At 37.8% G+C, this 18,035-nt stretch overlaps 3 protein-coding genes across 5 annotated transcripts in view; all 3 read right to left on the bottom strand.

The window, feature by feature from the left end:
* The window catches only part of LOC132785707 (uncharacterized protein DDB_G0271670), a 29,529-nt gene extending 15,733 nt beyond the window's left edge, over positions 1–13,796 (bottom strand). For all 3 annotated transcript variants that reach the window (XM_060791926.1, XM_060791927.1, XM_060791928.1), the window contains exons 1-4: positions 13,738–13,796; positions 12,186–12,334; positions 6,615–7,651; positions 145–668 (exon numbers count right to left, since the gene is read on the bottom strand). In XM_060791926.1, coding sequence (XP_060647909.1) covers positions 145–668; positions 6,615–7,113 — 1,023 coding nt within the window. In that variant the 5' untranslated portion in view covers positions 7,114–7,651; positions 12,186–12,334; positions 13,738–13,796. The remainder of the gene's footprint in view (positions 1–144; positions 669–6,614; positions 7,652–12,185; positions 12,335–13,737) is intronic.
* A 1,666-nt stretch (positions 13,797–15,462) lies between these two features.
* On the bottom strand, positions 15,463–16,200 carry LOC132785194 (low choriolytic enzyme-like). Its single transcript, XM_060791186.1, has one exon. The coding sequence runs from the start codon at positions 16,198–16,200 to the stop codon at positions 15,463–15,465; it is 738 nt and encodes a 245-aa protein (XP_060647169.1).
* A 958-nt stretch (positions 16,201–17,158) lies between these two features.
* LOC132786073 (low choriolytic enzyme-like) lies at positions 17,159–17,930 on the bottom strand. The gene has a single exon (XM_060792459.1). It carries the CDS (start codon positions 17,913–17,915, stop codon positions 17,232–17,234), a length of 684 nt encoding a protein of 227 aa, XP_060648442.1. The 5' UTR covers positions 17,916–17,930; the 3' UTR covers positions 17,159–17,231.
* Positions 17,931–18,035: the final 105 nt, after the last annotated feature.

Raw genomic sequence — 18,035 nt, 5'->3', positions numbered from 1 at the left:
CTTTCCTTCTCTCTCTTTCTAATCTCTCTTGTGCTTCCTCTGTTACTGTTACAAATCGCATTTTGATGGCACATAATGACATAACAATTGCATGAGCCCGACTGTGTGTGAAAGTGGCATTTTCCTGAACATTTCGATGCTTACCGTTTTATTGCCCAGATTCTTGACGCGACAATTCAAATACGCCGTCTTGCCAAGCAGCGCGGTGACATTCTTCGAGGCGCCCTTATCAAAATATGGGCCACCGTTCCGGGAATCGTCGATCAGATCGATGCTATTGCGATTGATGCCGGAACCAGATGCTGGCGATGCTATTGTGTTGCCCTTGTGCAGACTGCTGCTGGGAATGCCGCTAATGGTTGTTGTTGTCGTTGTCACGGCATTCGAATTGCCATTCGATTTGTAATTCGAACTCGAACTCGAACTTGAGCCCGAACTCGAACTCGAGTCGGTTGTCACTGAGCCAGTGTTTGCTGTATGGCTATTTTTGTTACTTCCGTTGCTGTTGGTTGTGCTGGTCATGCTTCCGCTTCCGGTCACACCATTGGCAGCAGCAGCACCAGCAGCAGCAGCGGCGGCAGCGGCAGCAGCATCGCCTTCATTTGGTATGGCATTGTTGCTGCTGCTCATATCCTTCGATTTATACGAATCACGCTGTGCGGCGAGCACTGCAAAATGGCAAGAAAAAAAGTATATTTATCAGTATTGTCATGAATAGAGCGCAATTAAAGTGGCAGCGAATGTGCGCCCCCAAAAGTATGCTACATATTTTTTAAATGTCTCACTCTCTCACACACACACACACACTATTACATATGCTCGGCATACTTGTTTTGGGAAATCATTATTGTAATTACTTCCGCTTGGTGTTTGAAAATTCTCTGTCTTCCATTTCCGCAACAATTTCAGCAAATTTGTTGCTCGAATTATATCACAAAACATTTCATGTCGGAAATGAAATTCAAAAATATGTCTCACATTTGTTACTGTCTGCGCATTGCACAAAAATATAGAGGCTTGAATTTAGTTCAGTAAAACTACAAACATTTAAGTTTCCTGTTTTATTTGATATACAGAAACTATTCCTGAAAATAAAGTTGCTTCTCTTCAAACTTTACTCTAGCAATTTATGAAATTTTAAAAGTGTATTGAAAGACAAAAGGAAGATGAATAATATAAAAAAATGCTTGTGATAAAGTAGTGAGCTGTGGAAGCGATGAAAGGATAAGCTTCCGTAATAGAAAATAAGCTTACACTGAGATAAAAAAATTGCTATGCTTGTTGCTGATGGAAAATATTTTCGATGTCATGAAAGTGTGGTATAAAAAGATATAAAAAGATGAGCTCTGGTTGGATAAAGTTAAAGGATTGCAACTGCTAGCAGCTGTTGCTTCTCTGCTTAGAATTTGTAGAAGAACCGTAAACAAAGTCTTAAATGAAATTTTAAAAACGACAAAGAAATCAAACTGCTAAAAAATAAATAAGATATCAATTATTAATACATAGTAAACAAATCTCAAAAGGAATTCTTTAATGTGAGAATGACATCTAAATTCTGGAGAACAGACGAGTAATAACATATATTTATTATGTATATATATTCTAAAACATTTATAACAGTAATAAAAATTCAAAATCTTTTTCATCACGTATGAACTAATAATGAAAGTGCTTTTTGTACTGAACAAAAGTGAGCAAAAAATCGGATTAAATAAGCTGGATTATTTGGAAAGGAAAGAACAACTTTGACTGTATCGGAAATACAATTTTATAAGTAATCTTTAACAATCACTCAACGTACAGAAATTGAAACCCTTGTTTGCTGAAGTATAATTGCTTGCAAAGTACAATTTCGAAAATTACCAAATAGCATTAAGTGGCATTTTCGTGAAAGTTTCTCGATGGGATGAGGAGGGGACATGGGGTTAACTTTATAATTGCCACATACGTTACTCTATCGTTGAGCCTTCGCTCAATGGTCCATATCAATATCGTTAGCATAATTGTTCAATTAGTTTCAGTTTTTGGCCAAAAACTGCTGTTGTTAACTTGTTGACCCCAAAAAAGTAGTTTTTGTGTTTAAAACCCAAGTGAGCACATTGTTAGTTTAGCATCGAAAACACATAGTTAACTTGGCATCGCATCGCATACTACCTTGCAACCATTTAGGTAATTAGCAAATTACGCACACCCAAACACACACACACAGACGCACATATGAAGAACATAGGATACACACAGACACAGACAAGTTGCTAACATGCGTCGTACATGGGGCATAAACTTTTGTTTTGTGCTTTTGTTTTTATGCTTTACGTTTATCAAATTTTCATGTTTTTCCACACACACACACAAACTCACACACAAGTGTTGTTGCAGAGAGTTGTCGTTGTTGTTGTTGTTGTCATGCTTGTTGTTGTTGTTGCGTAGTTACGAGCAATTTTTATCCACCGCCATTTATCCCATCACTTAGCAGCGAGCGAAGGCAACGGCAAAGGCAAGAGGACGTCGCCGATACGTCTGCTAGATACAAAACACTCACACTCACACACACATGCTTTTATATCTTAAGTGTGCATGTGTGTGTGAGTGTGTGAGTGTGTTGGGCACTTGATACGCTTATTACGCTCAGGCTGAGAACTTTTTATGGCGCTCGGCGAGCTGCGCTGGCGACCATTTTATAGTTGGCAGCCACTGACTTTATTAGATTAAACATGTTGTGCACGTTGTACCCAAGACAGTCAGCCACAAACACAAACACACACAGACACGCACACCCACACACCCACACAGACACTCCACACACAGTCACAACTTATCTGGCTCGTTTGCTGTTGGTAGCACCCCTTGGCCATGTTTTGGACAGATAAGTCGCATATCCTTGTTGTTGCGTTTACTTGTATTGACAGCATGCCCGCCAGACTCGACAATAACAACAACAACAACAACAACAATAGCAACAACAACGAAGCAACAACTTGACCAACAACAAGAACAACAAGACTTGGCTTTCATGTTCGCTGTTCAATTGCCAAGTCAAACAATGTTGCTAATAAGTTGCCTTTGCTCGTTGCACCAGCATCCACAGCCACAGCGTCAAAATCCCGACTGGCTTTGCCCATCACTTGCTTCGCCTCTCTATCGTTTCCCCCCTACGTTTATATTGTTAACTTCCTCGCCCTGAACCTTGGCCGGGGCTTCATCATGTGTCTGTCTGCGCAAAACAACATGATAAATAAAGAGCCGCTGGCTAGAAATTAAAATAAATTGACTGCTTGGGATGCGGCAACCACAACGGTAATGGCAACAGCAACAACAGCAACAACAACAACACTAGCAACTTTCACCACAACAACAGACACGACGGCAACAACAATAAATTAGAGCTTCAACATTTTTGCTTAAAAGCGCCCAACAGAAATCAAAAAGTCATATGCCGGGTCGTCGTTGCGACTACGTCAACGTCAGTCGACCGCAGGGCATGTTCCTGTTGCTCTTTCTCACTCGCTCGCTTCCCTCTCACTCTCACTCTCTCTATTGCTGTCCTTGTTTGTAACTTGTCTTGTTATTGTTGTTGGTGTTGTTGTTGTAGCTACGCCCGCGCTGTTATTATTAACATGGCGTTGTTCATGTCAGAAACATTTGAAATGTCAAAACTTTTTTGCTCGCTTTCTTCCTCCTATGCCCGTGTGTGTGTGTGTGTGTGCCTTTGTGTGTTGGTGTATACGTGTATGTGTGTGTGTGACGTCTCGAAAAACTTTTAAATTTTTAAATTCACTTAAAAAATTAGAAATCGTTGTTGCTCGCATTCCGCCTTCCCCATTTGCCCAGCACAAAAACAAAATGCCAGCGTAAAAGTTCTTTAAATATTTAAAGGTATTGCGTTTTTTTGAGCTGTGCATCTTTTATTGCTGGTTGTCCTTTTTTGCTTTTTTGCTTTTTTGGCTTTTTTGGCGCACATGAAATTGCGAAAAGTATGCGCAAATATTAAACAAGGGAAGTCGTACGATGACTGTCGTGTATGACTGTTATTTGAATATTTGTTCATTCAACTTTTCAGCTTTTTGATTGGGGGGCGGTTGCCTGACATTTGGCAGTTGACAAAACTGCTCAAAAGTTTTTGTGGCTTCCCATAAGTTGATAAAGTGCGTTCTGTTCACATCTTTATGTTCGGCTAAAACGGATAAATTTTTGATAATTGCAAAAAAAAAAAAAGTTGTAAACAAAACGAAAAGTATGACTTCGTTCAATTCAAGCAACGAAAATGTGTTATTTGAGAACTTGATAATGATGGATAAACTTTTGGAATGACTTTATTAAGTTCTAACTAATGAGAAGCACTTTGCTGATTACAAAAACAAGTATTTCAGCTGTCCGGATAAATTCGGATAATTCCGGATAAATTCGGATAATTCCGGATAAATTCGGATAATTTCGGTTAAATCCGGATAATGATAAATTTAGTCTCATATCGTTAATAAAATGCTTTACTTTTAAAATAATTTGTTTTATTTGAATTTTTTGTAATCAACTATAATTTTAATTAAAATATTAATATTTTTATTAAATATATTATATTATTCGATTTCATTCCCATTACTAGTTTGTGGTTTACGAATGTTATCCGGTATAAATAATAATTTATATAATTACAGTTAAATTTGTATTTTTTGTAATCCGGATAACATTCGTAAACCACTAACTGGTAATTGGTGTGCAACAAATAAATTAACCCCACGCTCCGAACATGTTAATTAATTCGTATAGACAAAATAAATGACCACGAAGTGCAGAAATGCAAATGTTTAACATTCAATTAACAAATACGAGCCGACTCATCTATAATGCAGTGTGATCGACTGTGTGTGTGTGTGTGTGTGTGTGTGTGTGTGTGTGTGCTCCACTCGCATTCGACTGCACAGTTCATTAAAGCCTAATGATGATTTGGGCCGCCATCTGGTCCACTCAGGTGGCCCAAAACGCAGAGGCAGGCTCGTCATTAAGTTGGCGCACGGCATATGAAAAATGAAACTAAACTGAAAGCTTAACCACAGCAACACACACACACACTCACACTCATGCGAAAGCACATACACACATACAGCTGGGATGAGAGAGATACTCACACACATACACACCCACTCAATCAGCGCATGAGAAACCAATGGGGAGTTGATGGGTATATAGAGCGGAGCTACCTCTGCTATTCTGGCCGAAAAACATTGATTTCCCAAGACTTTTCAGGCACACAAAATTAATTACCTAACCTAAAAACTCAGCCCAAAAGGCGGCCATTGGAATTATGTAAGGACAAGGCAAGGAAGTCAGCGTTGAAAAATGCCAAGTTGGCATCGAGCAACCAACCAGGCAGCCAGAGACTCTGACTAGATGGGAAAGGATGACGACGCTTGGAAGACAGAACTGCCTGTCGGATTTTTTGCTGCTGACTCATTGGGCATGACAACGGAATGAATGATATCGAAAATCGAAATCAATAAATTAAATTGGTTAAATCAATTTGACAACAATTGCAATTTGGCTTCAGCCAAAAAACTGGAGCACGAAAATTTGATTAAACTGCCAGCATGAGCCTGCCATTGGGAATCGAAATGAAAATAAGAATGCGAATCAAAAATGCACAGAAATCGAAAGTGTGCGACTAACTTTGTACCCTAGAGACAGATAATACTTTTCAATGAGAATAAATAAAACGGAAAGTATTGCTAGGTGAAGGTAGCACAAGGTCCATTCGAACTTTAGGACAAACAGTAACTTGTATATCTTTTGTGTTTACTATACAATTATACTGACATTTTTTGCATCTTTAATCAGTATAGTACAATTTTAAAAGGCTCTATTATAAGTTATAATTGACATAAGGTTGAGTCTTGCGAAAAATCCTCGGGATAGTAAAGTGTAAGGAAAGTTTGTTAGATGGGGAAGCATAAAACAAATATCTGCTAAGTATTTGATTCTAATTTTTTAGATAAATCTTTCGAAATATTTATATCGAATGCTAAGCTGTTAGATTCTATAATTTCATTCGACATTTCCCAATAGAATATATAAAATTTGTTTAACCTATTATAAGCTTTAGATACATCAAAGTAGAGATGCTAAATTTAAATGGTTGTAGCACAACATACTTTATACATTATTTCTTCAAAAGCGGAGAAATTTTCAGAACAGATAATATCCACTGCAAAGATAGAAACACTATACAATCTATTACTTAATACAACAAGTAATAGCTTATAAATTATTTATTCATATTCTAAAAGTCTTAGTCGCTCTGACTAGCTCATTTCAATTGTATTTATTATTACAATAATAATAAATTATTTCTTCAAAACCATGAAATCTTTAGAATTTATAAATCTATTAAGCTGTCAAATCACATTGTTTAATCTCCTATTTATAGTAACGTAAGTAGTTGAATTTATCGTATAATATAATAGAGATACTAATATAAGTTTTAGTACCTAGAAGAATGTATCAAAGAGAAGCGCATTTTTTCCCATTGTCAGTCATACTTTTCCATTTTTCAAATACAGGGTATTTGAAACATAAGTATGAGCAGGATAATAAAGCAGCTCAGTTGGTCTGTCACTTACCTCCATTGCCGGATATCACAACGATGACAACCACTAGCATGCTGAGCATTATCAATGCCCGCTGGCAGCTGCTGCAGTCAACAATCGTGTTGCGATTGCTGCCGATGCTGATGCCGATGCTGCTGCCTCTGCTGGTGGTGTTGCTGCTCCTACTGGTGTTGCTGTTGCTGGTGGTGGTGTTGTTGCTGCCTCTCCTGCTGCTGCTGTTCCTCCTACTCGACGAGGAGGCTACTGTGGAGCAGGTCGGCTGGAGACGTGTGCAATTCGTGAATGTTGTCGCCTTCGCCTTCGCCTCCGCTTCGGCCAGCAGCTGCGTTGCGAAATGCGAGCTCTCTTTCAGATTCAAATTCAAATTGTGAACTGGATTCGTGTGCCGTTGTTGTCGTTGGCGCTTTGTTGTTGTTGCTGCTGCTGCTGCTGCTCGTTGTTTTAAATTCGTTCGTTGCTGCTGCTGTTGTTGCTGCTGATGCTGGCGCGTTTCCATTTGAAAAGTTGCCATAATATTTCACTCGTCCGTTTTTGCGTGGGGTTACAAGTTCCAGGGGCACAAGTCACTCAAAGTGCTTCTATGTGGGGGCTATGCGCACTTGAACCTAGTCGAGAATGGTTATTTTTTTGACAGCAGCTCGGGTGCACAACTGTGGGGCGTGGCTGGTCGCCTTATTAGCGCCTGCCATGCCGCCGCTTGATGCGTGAAATTGGCGAAAGTCCGCTTACAAATTGCTCGGCTTGCGTTTGGCCTGGCCTTCGACTAAACGTAGTCCTAGTTCACGTCCTTCACTCCCTCTCTCTCTTTTATCCTAGTCAGAACAAACTACTTTGCATTTGTTCTGCTCGGCTGGTGCTGAGAAATCGCCGTCATTTTTCCAGCGATTTATATTCTATTTAATTCCACTTTAACACGATATCTCTGGATATCACTTCATCTTCATTAGCGGCCGTTGCCGCTCTTGCCCGGCCGGCAAAACTGTGATTGCGATTGTTCTCTGTACCACTCTTCTTTTTTTTTGGTGTGCGTCCTTTTGCGTCGACAGCAGCTGCAATGACAGAAGAGCAAAAAGAGAAAGCGAAACAAAAAAAAAAGGCATTTTGTGAGTCGCGAGCGTTAAAATGTTTGGAATTTCATTAAAAATTCAAATGTCAAAGTCAAAATAAATGGAAATTTGTGCGTGTGCCGGCACGTGCTGCCTGCTGCCTTCACAGCCTGCAGCCTGCTGATGCTGCTGCCACTTTTTGGGGCAGATATATTTTGTATTATCTCTCTGCCACGCGCCTCGTTTTCTTTCTGTTCTCTGTTCTGTGTTTGTTTGCTTTATGAATGTGTTTCTCGCCCCGAACACAAAACAAAAAAAAATGCCAAATGTTTTTACTAAACGAAATGTTCCCCCAAAAATGATAATCGAAGCTGGAGTCAAAGTGGGGAAACGGGCGCATAAATAGGCAAAAAAAAAGAAAACAACAAAAAAACAAACAGACAAGAATAACAACAAAAAAATGTTATAATGGAAATCTATGTGGTTGCGCTTAAAGTGAGCTCGCTTCACATTAAAAGAATTTTATTAAAATTTGTGGCATTCGGCATGTCAAAGAGATTTGCAGAAATAACACAGAAAAAACTTGGAAAATAGTTGGCATTCTTGTATGGAAATAGTCACTGATATAAAATTTTAATATAAGCATAAAATAGAACATTTAAAATTGTATCACATAAAAATTGTGAAATAATTGAAATTGTTATCTCGATCTCATTCATACTATCAAATTTAAAAGTATAAAAGATAAAAATCGTAAATCTAAAAATATAATTTTACGGAAATAATCTTTTCATATTGAAATGTAAAAAATAATACATAAAAAGGCTCGATTGTAAGATACCCTAATAAAAGCAAAAAAGTCCGGTATTATTTTTAAAATATACCGAATTAATATACCGCAAATATACTGAAACACACCAAAGGCTGAGTTTTTCGAATATGGATATACCAAATATATATTGGTATATTGAAGTTCCATTAAAAATATACCATAGAGTGCAAAATATACCAAATTCGATGGACTGACAGACCCCATGGGTAGCGGGTATAATAAATTAATCTTACATCTAAAAATATAATATCACGCAAATAAAAATATTGTTGTATTCAAATGTAAAAACAAATATATAAAAAATACTAAAATATTTTTAAACCGCATTTACATCGAATATGTAATAGTAATAATGAAGATTCTATTGTAATATTAAAAAAATACTAATATTTTTTAAATTCATTAAAAGAAAAGAATATAAAAATTGTAACATGCAAAAAATGTAAATTTTTAACATTACAGACTTGAATAAATACATTTTCTAAATAACAATTTAAAAACTTATAATCCTGAAATGATGTCTGGCTTACTGAGTATATTAAAAATGTAAATTTCATTCATTTTCAGTCTCGCACTTTCATGCTCATCTTATAATGACAGTCTGCAAATGTTAGTCTAATGCATTACACTTGAGACTCGTCAGACATTTTATTCCCCAGTGAAATGCGTTATGTGCTCTGAGAGTCGACAAGCCAATTGTTATAAACTTCTAAATAAATACAAAAAAAACACAATGGTCACAGTATTTTCAATCTAGCAACCGAGCAGAGCAAACAGCAACAGAAATAATGGCTGATAAAGTGTTTAACAACAAGAGAAAACAAACTACAAAAAAAAATAAATGTAAAAAATGCGAGCAAAAGTTTCATTTAAAACTGTCGAGTTGCGTTGAGAAAACTTTTTTTGTCAGCTTTAAAAAAAATGGGGGAGATAAAAATAGCGAAACTGAGGAAAACTGTTGAGGCTGGAAAAGGAAGATGAAGATGGACGGGATGCTGAGCTTGACGTGAGGAATCAGCGACGCCTCGCAGGCATTTCATCTAGCCAGATGGCTGACAGACCACAACAATGAGGAATGCGCACTCGGCAAGGTGAGCTAAACTGGCTAAGGACTTGACTTGGCCATTTTTTTTTTAGCTATTTTTTGCTAGTCGTAATTAGTGTCAAGGTTCAACGCGGCGTTGCGTTACGTTGCGTATACGCAACGTGGGTCGAGGGCATATGCAGTGCGGTTGAACAAAAACAGTGGGGATCGAGGGATCAGTTAGCAGGTGGAGCAGGGAGCAGGGAGCAGGGACACAGGTTTAAGCAGCGTAAGCACGTCACGTTGATGGGAGAGCATTAAGTTGTAAGTGCCTGGGCGTGACCAGGACAACCGCCCATTTTGGCGATGCATAATTAAAGCACGACGGCTCATTATAATTTCCATTAAAAACTGCGTCGATGCCTCGGGGAAATAACCACAAAATGTCCGAGGCGCTGTAACAGTTACGCGCTTCCGTTTCCCTCAGCTGTTGTGTTGGATGTTGTATGTTGTTATTGCGTTGGCTTCCAACTGGTTGCTCAAATGCTCGTATTTATATGGGTCACTGACAGCGATGACAGCTGTCAGCGAGGGGTGTCAGGATTGGATGCCTTCTTCTCCGCTCAGTTAATTAATGAAATATGCATGCCATTTAATTATATTTGATTAAAAACAATGCATGCATTGGTCAACTATAAATTTACTTTAATTATGTGGCGCCCTCTGTTGATGATGCATGCAACTACAACGCACACACATATGTGAAATTTTATTTCTTTTGTTTCCATTCAACATTTATGATATGCATAATAAATTAATGTTTTTATTGCGAACAGCGACACAATGTTTTTTATTCCTTTGTTATACTATGTTTTTTTTTTACTCGCCATTATTTATTTTACATTTGAAATGTAAAGTGTGTAGTCAGTCAACAAATACCCTACAATATTTACTTATTGAGAATGTCAACAGTCTAAAACTCCCTCTTAACTTTTGCAACATTTCGCAAAAAAACAATCACAATAATTGTTATAAAAACATTTTCTCTCATAAATGCATATAAACAATTTCTCAACCAACAAAAGGGTTAATCCGGCTTGGCTTGAAACAAAATACAGCAACAAAAAAAATAAAAAATGTATTGCAACATTCTATTGATATTGAAAATCTATGAAAATTAAAATAACCAAGCAATATGCAAATATGTATTCATACTTTTCAAAGATTATCTCTGTTGTAGCTGTTGCATTGTAACCGAAAAAGATTAAAATATGAAATGAAAATTCAAAAAATTCCATATTGTATATCACATACACACACACACTCGCATATACAATGCTGTACAAAAGGTCAAAAGATAAGTCTGTGTGAAGTTAAGCGAAGCCATTGTCTGTCTGTTATCACTTTTCTGATTTCGTATTCGTATTTCCTATGTATTCAGGTCTCTGAAGCAGATGCAATTATCAATCCTCTTTATGTGTTGTATTTGCATGAATGAGAACAGAGATTGTAAAGGCTGCTTTTTTGTGTGAACCTATTTAGGATTGGGTTGTGAAAATGTGAAAGGCGATAATAGGAATATTAAGAAGTCTGTTCAGTTAAGCTTTAACTAATTGGAAAATGAATATTCTATGTAACTTTATTTAGAATTGGAATTTATGTTGTGTTGTACAAAATAAAATAAATAACTAAGTTGAACAAGCTTTGAAGTTCATAAATTTAAATAGAATTGATCTTTCAAGATGGCGAAAAAGCTTTTTGACTTCTAAAGTTACTTGTGCGCAAGCTTTGCACATTTTTAAGCTTTGCGTATTTTAAGCTCAGACTCTAAAGTCCTCAAGGGATCAAGTTACTTTTAAATTATATTCTCAATTTGGAACTTTTTCTGTATGCAATATATTAAATTGATTACGTGCAAAAATTCTTCAAAAATTGTTTAACTTTAACTACAATACTATGATAAAACATGCATTCAAGTGAAAAAATAATTAAAGCAATAGGAATATATTTTCAATTGTAGTTGGGTATTAATGAAATATCCCACATGAAAGTATTAAATAAATAAGCCATCTACACTCTCATTTATTTCTATTTGTACTTTATTATCCATTTCTCGACTTTTCTTTCAAAGTCAATAAAAGCTTCAGCTTCTAAGCAGCCGTCAGATAATCTTTCAGTATTGACACCTTTCAATTGAGTGTAATTCAACAAGTTGGTTAAGCAGATAAAGCACAAAGCGAATGACAACGACTCGAGTTATTTTTGGCATGAAATCTGGGGGACGAAAACGTGGCCGTAATTTCTGGCCAGGCGTGGGTAACCACTCCACACCTCTCCACTCCCCTCAACACCGCAACGCACTTCGCTATGCTTGGCACTCCAGCTGACCGTTGACTTACCGCTGGGTGTCATCATCAAATAAACCACAAACGAAGTTTGGCAAAATCAAAATTATGAGCCACGTGCCTGCTGTTAAAACAAACCCCCAAAGTGCTGTCCGTTCAAGGACACAACACAATTCAATGTGGTCTCCTTTTTAATCTTTCATTATATATATATTTTTTTGTTAGTGTTGTTGGTTGAGTAGGGATTAAGGACATTAGGCGATTATCAGTATTATCCAAACAATAAAATACGAAATTATCGACTAATTAGCTTTATAGAACAAACTGAAAATTTACCTTTTATAATTGTGGTCTGATATCAAATGTTGTTGCTCTTGTTGTCGTTTGTTGTTAATGTTGTAATTGGTGTTTTACTCCTTTGGTGTTTTTTTTTGTTCTCACAGTTTCACACAATATTGCGTATTCCAATTAGTGAACTTTTACAGCTGGGGTTAAATTATGAAATTGTTAAATTGTTATTTATTCACGACTTTAAACACTGAAACCCATTTTATGGTGCAGAAGACGTTAAAAATGCTTTAAAATAATACTGAAAATCAAAGCAAACATAACAAAAAAGGGATAAAGCTTCACAGGGCATTATGGTTGGGGAGAATCCTCGGTGTCCTTATGGGCGGGTTAGGAAAAAACTGTGGCATAAAATACGGCGTAAAATTACTTCTTTATCCGTTTTTTGTGTGCGAAGAAGTTGATGGGAGGATGGAGGGAAGGACACACACAGGTTGCCACATGTGTCGGGCAACCCTTCATGCATTTAATGTTTGCCTTTTTTTTTGGTGCGGATCTGTCTGCCAGGAAAACCGACAGCCGGGCAAAGCAATTTTATTAGAAATGCAAATCGTTATGGTTATGCTTTGACTTTAATTTATGTGACACTTTTTTTTGCGACCCAACTTCAAACAGCCAAAAGAATCGAATTATTTTCGGCAAATGAATAATATTTAACTCGTTGCCAGGCAATTCATTAACTTAATGGCTTTTGCAGCTGGAGGAGAGATATGTGGCCAAGAATTGCAGCAGCCCATAAATTTCACTAGAGCACACAGCTCCCAAAAGTAGGCTACACATTTTATTATGAATAGGTTTGCTGGCAGACTGCGAAACTGTAAAATAATAATGTATATTGTGCCATATTCCGGTTGAGGTAGGCCCAGACTGCGATGAGGAACAGCTGCCAACGTATATAAAAAAAAAAAAACCAAATGCCGAGAAGCGACAGAAAAAACATAAAAAAGGCCAAAAGTTATGCTCGTGCGGCCTTCAGGATGAACAACAAATGCAAAACAAAGTTGGGTAATATTTTTCATTTTTTTTTTTTGTAGTACATCTTCGGCCTTGGCTGGGCACACTACGCCCACGTGCATAAAGTGTTGCTGAAATGAGATGAGAGATGAGTCGAGTCGAGTCAAGTTGAGTTGAGTTGAGTGCTCCCCAGCTAGTGGCCAGTGTTGTGTCATCTGTGTTTTGCACTTAATTGTCATCTTAACACTTTTTCTTTTAGCTTTATCTTTGCATTTTTCATTGTGGTTTGGTTTATCACACAAGATTACTTTTCTTATTTCTTTCTTCTTTTTAGGGATTTCACACACACTATTCACGCACTTAATGCAGCATCCTTTTGCTCTCTTTCTCTCTCTCAATTTCAGCTTGATTGCTATTTTCTGGTTATTTATTTATTTATTTACATTGAACAACTTTTACTTTCGACTCGTTGCCGCACCTAAAGCACACACACACACACACATACACCAATACAGCGCGCGTGTGAATGTGTGTGTGAGTACGTTTGTGTGTGTGTGTGTGTGGGGAATTGGTGAATTGTCCTTACAGTAGGCCAAAGCTAAGCGAGCGATTCTAGCGTTAGAACGACCGAACGAAACGACTGCACTAAATATACTGAAATAAGCACTCGAACACACCACAACAAACCGAGCTTCCGAAGCCAAAAGGCTGCCAAAGCCAAAAGTCTCGCCGAGGCCGCCGCAGCCGAAGAGAGAGAACGAGCCAAAAGCTCCCCTAAGAGAGAGAGAGAGAGAGCGAAAGCTTTTTTGCTGTTGCGTCGCTGGCGCACAGTGGTTCGAAATTTAGTCAACATGCGAGCTCGCTTCCAGGCTCTCTTTCGAAAAGCTTTCCAGTGTCGAACTCTGCTCTCTCTCTCTCTCCCTTGTTCTCTCTCTCTCTCTCTCGCTCTTTTGCCGGCGCACATTTCGTATGCAAATGCTCTTCAGACAGCATCGATGGATTTTATGGTTACCGTTAGACACATTTAAACAAACAAGTTTCAACACGTTGCCATATAGAAAACAATATTGATTAGTGCAGCAACCGTTTCCATAGCTTTCGATATGTGTCAATTAAGAGGACTTCTCCCCACACACACGCACACACTTACATACACTCGCACACAACCATTTACATGCACGCAGACAGTCTAGAAGTATAATGGACAGTTACTTAGACGGCGGCATCCAGACATTCGCACTATTTAAGCACTTAGAGAGCACATTAAGTGCCTTGGCTGCCTGCCCAGGATCAGCACAAGTTCTCCCTTTCCCACCCCTTCCGCTGTCGCTTTGCCCATTCTCCATTTAGTTAACTGACACTTACATTTACACTCTAGCGAAATTAGATGAAATCGATTAGAAATGCGATTACACGCAGCGACAGGATATTACATTGGATATATTAGAAGCTGTTGTCTAGAAAACTTCAAGTTTTAATAATAATTTCATTGAATATTATTGAAATCAGTTATGCTGTAAATCATTTAAATCATTTTTTATTGAATCTAGATTTAGTAGCTAAAAATGTAATTTAATTAATTCATTTCTGTTGAATTTCTTAATGATTAAGTTAAGAACTCTTCAAGCAATTTTGCTCGACAGCAAGATACTCGCTTTTCCAATGAAAGGTATCAAAATAATTAAATCTAGTCGAACACAACTTTGCAATTGCTCGGGTAATTAGTTTCTAATCGTTTGGAGGAGACGCAAGAGAAGCAGTAAAGAATTGACTTCATTTGGTATTAGGTTAAAGGTATGCAGTATCAGCTAAATGAAATTAAATTGCGGTGACTTAAAAAAGTTGTTGAGGGCACATTAAAAATAAATATAAGAATAATTCATATTCAACAAGACATTGTCCTTACTAAAAGAACCAAATTTAAGAACTATTTCTGTGATTTGGTTTTCCTCGAAACGGGAACGAAACCCAAGAAAAGAAAAAATAGTACAATACTGTATACAAAAAAAGCAATGAGAGCAAAACAGCGCGTAATTATTCTCAAAATATACCAAAATAATATATCAAAATACTATAATATAAGTCTATATTTGGTATATTGTACATTTAAAGTATACCAGTATCTCATTCAAAACAACTAAGACCCGTAGTAAGTATGGGTCATCCCCATAGAAAAGTATTTCTTAAAGAACAATTTTCAACATAAGTATTTTGTAATATTATCATAATATTTCCTATTTGCCATTACAAAAAAGAAATAAAAAATATAAATATAAGCGCTCAAAAAAGATATTCCTTGATCCACACTTGTCTAACAATTGTACATCTGGCGCACTTTGAATAGATCGCCCTCAGAAGGCGCCACCACTTGGCCCATCTCTCGCTCCACCGCAGCTCCATCGACCAGAGCACGTATTGTCGGCTTGCTGGGATCCTTGGCGAAGGCATTCTTAGGGTAGTGCATAACACTCTCGAAGTCATAGGGCACATCGTAGGTGGTGGTTGCTGAATCCGACATGGCCATAAATTGTGACCAATATTTGCGTGGAATATTATCGTAATCGATGACCACATGATCATCGCGATCGTGACGACTCTGCTCATGATACAAGCCCAGCACATGCAGTGTCTCATGCTGGATAATTCCCGCCTTGCTTAGACAGTGCCCGGTGAGGACGACATCGTGAGAGCTGCCGCCCAAAAGTGGCACAGGATTGTAACCCACTCGTGTGCCGCACATATTGGGTGACTTTTTGTAGTAGACATAGCGACGCGGAGCTGATGCTTCCACCTCCTCGAACTGCAGACAGGTCTGCTCGTTAAACACGGCCAACGCAGAGCGAACATTCGACTTTTCATCGTCGCTCAATTCGCTGGAGAGGCGATAATACATTTGGGTATTGGGCCAACGTTGCCAAGGATTTTGCAACGCGTTGCGAGTCTTCATATCTGCCAGCTCATCATCTATGTCAATCTCGTTGTAATAGTTCTCAAAGTACTCGCCACTGACAATGGACACCAAGCCCAGTAAAACGATTACTAACCACATTTTGCACAACTTCGAAGCACTTTTCTATGGCTTATATAAGCCAAAAATTAAAGTGCATTTGCGATTGAAAAATGCAAATTAGAAACATTATCAACTAAAAGTTGGCAACGCATTCCTAATGCCAACTTGTTTCAACGATAAACCAGCTATCCGTTGAGTATACGCCCCATATATCAAATGATTACACACTTGTAAAGTAAACAAATCATTTTCATGTGCATGACAATGTATTTCAATCAAATTACAAGCACACTGCAGGACAAAAAAAGTGGCGCGAGCTTGCAGAATTAGTTAGTGAACTGCTTTGAAAATACGTATACGTGATGTGAAGCATAGTAGTTAATATATTATTGGTAAGCGTTTAAAATATGATGAGTGCATCACTTACAGGTTTCAGAGCAAGTAAATGTCTTCAAAATTAGTTCAATAAAGAAAAAAGCCATAAAAAATGGTGAAAGTAAATCGGAAAGCTATTTCAACGCAAACAATATCAACAGCTGAAAGGATCAAATAAACTAGCCTAGCTTCTTCATACAGCTACTTTTTATAGCCACCAGTGTCGCAGTGCATACTTACCATATTACATGGATGGGCATTGGACTCGCGCTTGTTGCAGGTGCAAATTGAACACACCTTATTAACATGTCAATTGCCTTTGCTTGATAAGCGCACACAACATCCATTTACTTTTGTGTGTTTTTTGTGAAATGCGTAAAATTCGAAAATTTACATTTACTATATCTATTTGATCAATATATAATATATATTTCTCAACATTTATATCCTGTTCTTATTGTGAGTTGTGTGATGCTTAAATTCTAATGCTAGAGAATGAATCGAAATAAATCAAGCATTGTTTTTCATATATTCAAAAATATCATTTTTATTCAAAAGTGTGATGCTTAAATTCTAATGCTAGAGAATGAATCGAAATAAATCAAGCATTGTTTTTCATATGTTCAAAAATATCATTTTTATTCAAAAATAATAAAACTCATCTGTCTGGCTGTCTGTCCGTCTGTCCATCTAGCCTAACAATTATACATTTTGCGTATTTTGATAAGATCACCCTCAGAAGGACCCAGCAGATTGCCCATCTCTCTCTCCACCGGCTTTCCATTGACTTTAGCATAAATAGTCGGAATTCTGCGATCCTTGGCAAAGGCATTTTTGGGATAGTGCATAACACTATTGAGGTCATAGGGCACACCGAAAGAGGTGGTTCCACGTTCGATTTGAAAATTATGCGCCTGTCCGTGTTCAATATTTGCCCAATTGATAATCACATGTTGATCGCGATCTTGACGTTTCTGCTCATGATGCAAGCCCAGCGCATGGAGCGTCTCGTGTTGGATAATACCCGTATGACTTAAACAATACTCGTCAACATCTACAACATGTGGCTTGTGAAACGGGTTGTAACCCACAAGTGACCGGCACCCATTTGACTTGTTATAGTAGACATAGTGAAGCGGTGATGATTCCTCCACCTCCAAGAACTTCAGACAGGTCTTCTCGTTAAACACAGCCAAGGCAGCGCGAACATTCGACTTTTCCTTGTCGCTCAATTCGCTGGAGAGGTGATAATACATTTGGGTATTAGGCCAAAGGTTCTGCACCGCGTTCCGAGTCTTGTCAATCTCGTCGGAATGGCACTCAAAGTACTCCGCACTGACGATGGACACCAAGCCCAATGAGACGATTATTGACCACATTTTGCACTACTTCCAAGAAATTTTCTTGGCTTTATATAGGGCGAAAATTCAACTGATTTTGCCAAGAAGAATTCTAAGAGAATTGATAAAAGCAAATTAGGTAAATTAATAACTAAACGT

This window comes from Drosophila nasuta, chromosome 2R (assembly GCF_023558535.2).
Source record: "Drosophila nasuta strain 15112-1781.00 chromosome 2R, ASM2355853v1, whole genome shotgun sequence".
NCBI classification, from domain to species: Eukaryota; Metazoa; Arthropoda; class Insecta; order Diptera; family Drosophilidae; genus Drosophila; species Drosophila nasuta.
Note: the sequence above shows the minus strand (reverse complement) of the source record. Positions and strands in the feature narration are given on the sequence as shown.

Bases quoted from the DNA above. Each gene is read 5' to 3' on its own strand.
- LOC132785194 (XM_060791186.1), bottom strand. From the start codon at position 16,200: ATGTGGTTAGTAATCGTTTTACTGGGCTTGGTGTCCATTGTCAGTGGC.
- LOC132786073 (XM_060792459.1), bottom strand. From the start codon at position 17,915: ATGTGGTCAATAATCGTCTCATTGGGCTTGGTGTCCATCGTCAGTGCG.